Source organism: Curcuma longa, chromosome 14 (genome assembly GCF_044706935.1).
Source record: "Curcuma longa cultivar G26 ecotype Majalengka, Jawa Barat chromosome 14, ITB_CL_G26_1.1, whole genome shotgun sequence".
NCBI lineage: Eukaryota > Viridiplantae > Streptophyta > Magnoliopsida > Zingiberales > Zingiberaceae > Curcuma > Curcuma longa.
The window spans coordinates 3,702,460-3,707,130 of record NC_133874.1 but is presented as its reverse complement, the minus strand read 5'-3'; the positions used below and the strand labels follow the sequence as shown (position 1 = coordinate 3,707,130).

The 4,671-nt window shown below is 45.7% G+C and overlaps 1 protein-coding gene across 1 annotated transcript; it reads left to right on the top strand.

The window, feature by feature from the left end:
• The first annotated feature begins 1,772 nt into the window (after positions 1-1,772).
• On the top strand, positions 1,773-3,355 carry LOC141845621 (transcription factor FAMA-like). The gene is given in 7 exon segments (XM_074733683.1): positions 1,773-1,880; positions 1,962-2,081; positions 2,083-2,267; positions 2,269-2,539; positions 2,615-2,791; positions 2,793-3,074; positions 3,155-3,355. Coding segments are annotated over 7 exon segments (1,137 nt in total). The 5' UTR covers positions 1,773-1,865; the 3' UTR covers positions 3,242-3,355.
• Positions 3,356-4,671: the final 1,316 nt, after the last annotated feature.

The following is a 4,671-nucleotide window of genomic DNA, read 5'->3' as shown; positions in this document are numbered from 1 at the left end:
TCAAATTTATCAAGGATAGTGGGAGCACTAAAATTAGGGACATATATTTTGAGGAAAACATTGGCCATCCTCCTATGTCCACTATAAGTGCAAATGAGTAGTGGTATGACATCCATACTGTATAGTTGCATATCCTGTCCTGTGGAAGTAGTGAACCATGATATATATATTTCATCTCTAATGCAATTGAAGGAATCTTCCACTGAAGTTGAGGTATTGCCTCATATTAATGAGCAAATACTTCAACCACCTCAATCGCAAGTGCCTTTAAGGTGATCCACAAGGGAATAGAGACCCACAATTTCTCATTATTATGTTTATCTCCAAGAGCATAATTTTAACATTGGGTTGGAAAGTGATCTTATATCTTTCTCAAAAGTCAAATAGTGCTTTAATCCCGAGAGGTGGATCAAAGCTATGAAGGATGAGTTGAAGTCCATGGAAGACAATGACATTTGGAAACTTACTAAATTGCCCGAAGGTACAAAACTCGTTGGTTGCAAGTGGATATATATTTAAAATCAAATAGGATTCAAAAGGCAATATAGAAGTATAAAGTTCGCTTTGTTGCTAAGGGATTCACTCAAAAGGAGGATATTGATTACAAGAAAATTTTCTCACTTGTGTCGACAAAAGACTCCCTTAGGATAATCATGACACTTGTAGCTCATTTTGATTTAGAGTCACATCAAACGGACATAAATATTACATTCCTTAATGATGACATTAAGAAGCCTAAATACTGCATTAAATGGCCGGCCACCATCCCGCCATACAAAAACTAGCCGGAAGAGGAAGAAACAATGAAAAATAACCAAGAAAAAATTGATTTTACCATTGAGCACCATCACATAATGCTTCACTGTCGCCGTCGTAGTCATCGGAGAGATTGGAGAGGAAGGAATCGTGATCGTGCGGGCGCAGGAGAGCACAGATCGGGGAGGAGAAAAGAAAAATCACGAAGGGAAGAAGAAAAGGGGATCGGGCGGTGTGATAAATTAGGGTATTTGACGACGAATTTGAATTCGTCGCCAAATTCATTGTCATTTGACGACGAATTCAAATTCATCGCCAAATAGGAAATGCTTGGAAAAGTCAATGGTAAAGATGATTATTAGGCAAATTGAACTTCATTCCTACTAATGAAATTTTGTAAATAATGAAATTAAAGAAGAGTTCAATGTCACCAAAGTCCATTCTTTATCATGGTTACCGAATGATACAATGTCTTTTTTGCAGACACTTAATGGTCAATGCCTCAAATTTTGCAGGCTCTCTTACTAGTTCATTATAAGAATTACTCAAGCTAAAGCAATACTTATTTTTTCTTTATTTAATGTTTTCCTCTTAAGATTTTTCTTATTTACCGATCTCGGTTTAATTTCCTTATCGCCATTAGATTTGGGATTCACGTTATTGGATTCCCTCATTCGTATCTTTCTACAACCTGTCAAAATTCTGAACCATAGTCAAAACCGTGGATAAGTGGAAACCCTGCTCCACTCATCCGTCCGTCCCCATTTTGTCAACGTACGACTACATCGATCAGATTAGCATAACACCGCCTCAACTTCAATTGCAAACTGTGATTTATCCAAACAATAAAGGTCAATTAAGTTGCAGGTAAAAAGGAATGGAAGCGAGCGTTGTAGCATGTGAAATGCATAAATAACCAGAGGCGGATCGAGGTGGAGTTCATCCCCTCTCCCATTAATGCATGCAAGGCTCCTTGATCTCTCCATACATAAACAAGCTAAGCCTATCGATCGATCTCCATAACTGCATCTCCAGTTCTGTCGCTCATCTCCCTGGCTCCACTTCCCCCCAATCTTGTCTTCTTCCAAGAATTCAGATATATAATATATATGGACGAGAAGGAGGTATTATTCCATGCACGCATGCCTTTCGTTTTGTGTTATACTTTGTCTTCTTCCTTTTTCATAGATACAGTTACGTTGCAGGCCGACGACAGCTTTGCGCCGGTAGATTTCAGCTCGGACAGCGCTGCGCCTGCCCGGCCGCCGCAGCCGGAGAGATCGGAGAACAGCGTCGAGATGGTGAACTACATGCTGAGCAATCCGCCTGCCCCAAGGCCAGATCTCCCTGGACAAGCTCAGCTTCGCAGATGTGATGCAGTTCGCCGAGTTCGGCCCCAGGCTCTCACTCCAACAGTCCAAAGCCTCTGAGGACGAGAGCTATTTCTTGAGGTTGCACGACGACCCGCTGAAAGTGGCCTCTGCCCCGCCGCTTCTTCCTCCTCCTCCTCCTGGCCGCGACGGCCGAAGGGGAGGAGGACAGAGAGGGGACGAAGGCCGTCGGCAAGTACTCGTCGGAGAACGCGCGATTGGTCGAGAAGGCGGGTGCGGATGAGGCGAAGAATATTAGCAGCCGGCGGAAGAGGCCCAGAGCTATGAAGACTAACGAGGAGGTGGAGAGCCAGCGGATGACGCACATCGCCGTCGAACGCAACCGGAGGCGGCAGATGAACGAGAATCTCCGGGTGCTCCGCTCGCTCATGCCAGGATCGTACGTGCAAAGGGTGGGAATTACTATATTAAGCGAATCGATCCATTTAAACATTAGAGCTGATCGTGAAGTTGATTTACTTGTTCAGGGAGATCAGGCCTCCATAATCGGCGGCGCCATCGAGTTCGTGAGGGAGCTGGAGCAACTCCTCCAGTGCCTGGAGTCCCAAAAGAGGAGAAGGCTCTTCGGCAGCACCGGAGAAGCGCCGAGAGCGGCAGTGGAGGCCGGCGGTGCTGTTTTGGTCCCCAACCAGCAGCGGACGCCGTCCCTTCTACCCACCCCTCCCGCTTCCCACCCACCTCGACCAGGCAAAGCTTCTCGACGTCGGCGACGGAGGCCTTCCCGAGGAGACGGCCGAGAACAAGTCCTGCCTCGCGGACGTCGAGGTCCGCCTCCTCGGCTCCGACGCCATGATCAAGATCCTGTCCCGCCGCCGGCCGGGGCAGCTCATCAAGACGATCGCGGCGCTGGAGGACCTGCAGTTCACTGTCCTCCACACCAACATCACCACCATCGAGCAAACCGTTCTCTACTCCTTCAACGTCAAGGTAATCAAATAATTAAAACCAGCACCTCAATCCACGCTAGCTCTTCATTCTAATCTTCATAAACGAACCCTCGCATGCAGATTGGCAGCGAAACCAAGTGCACCGCAGAGGACATCGCCAGCTCCGTTCAACAGATCTTGAGCTTCATCGACGCAAACACAGTGTGATCAGCAGAGATGAATATCCATTAAGAGCTAGCGTGATGCATGTATAATATGTGATAGCCTTTTTCTATTCATTAATGTACCGATAATTTATCGCCATGCAAGTAATTCAATATAATCAAGGTTAAAAAACTTGATGACGACGAAGACTGCATGTCTGCGAGGCCTGGAGGGAGACAGACAATGAGTGGACTTTGAAGGTCAACCATGCAGGTAATTCGTCCTTGGTTGCCGAAGGTTGACCTGCCAGGGGGTTGCTTTGTTGGTATTAGAGTGGCCAGATCAGGCCAGGAAGGGGGGGATAACTTGGTGCATGCCTTGCAGCTAGCTACCCTGCTGCAGGCACCATGTTGTGAGTCTGTCCATGGCAGAGAGAGGTGTCGGAATAGATTGGAAAATTTGTCCTTAATTGGCACGAATGATTCGAAATAATGGATCGAGAAATTTGCATGATTGACTTTGAGAGAGGTTTGTCGTGTGTGGCACACAGAATTGACAGTAGAACTTTCTGAGTGATTATCAGCATATGGATGAATTGTTGGCTAGAGGAGCATGGGCTGGCAGGTGCAGTGTTAGCATCACTACTGCTTCATGACATCGAGAGGTTTCAAGGAATTGAGGATTTTGTAGGGTTATTTTGATTTATTGAGAGGGAGGCGGTGATAATTAAGGGAAGAGGAGGCCATCTCATACTTCTTGCAAAAGCTATTTCTTCATCCGCTTCCTCAATGCTTTCTTCCTTTGCCGCCCAATTTGATGCAAAATTTGCCGCCTAATCCTGTTAAAATCAGGGGTTGGACTGACTCCTCGATGTATTTGCAACCGAGCTTTTTTGGTAGGTTAGATGTGCGTCAGGTGAGTCAGCTCCTATCAGGTCGGATCTTGCAATTAGCAATTGTCGGTGGGATGATGAATGCAAGGACTCTAGTGAAGATCTCCAGTAACGACGATGGAAAGGATTGGAAAATGGCTAGAAGGAAGGTCAAAGTGGTCCTTAGCAAAATCCTTCTGACGCTCAAGTCAAATTCTGAAGAAGAGTTTGAAAGAGGAGATATCGAAGTGAAAACAATAATGCCTAATGTCACAGTGTATCTCTCGATGATGACACTATTACCTTATATAGAGAGTGAAGGATGGTCATGATTCCTAAAGGACATACCTCTTTCCCTTCACCAAAGAGTGCACCCTTCTATAATTGGCGTCATTATAACCATTGTATCGCATCAAGTGTAGGAGCGGTTTGATCTAAGCCCGATCCTGAGTTTGGCTAGTTAGACTTAACTTGGATGTGACTCGGATTGACTCGAGTCGAGATCGGCCATGAGTTGGCTGACTTGACCTAAGTTCAGTGATGAGCTAGCTAACTCGATCTAAGTGTGTTGACCAAGTCTTAGGCCTTCCACATGATCCCTATTATTCCTGTCACTTCACAA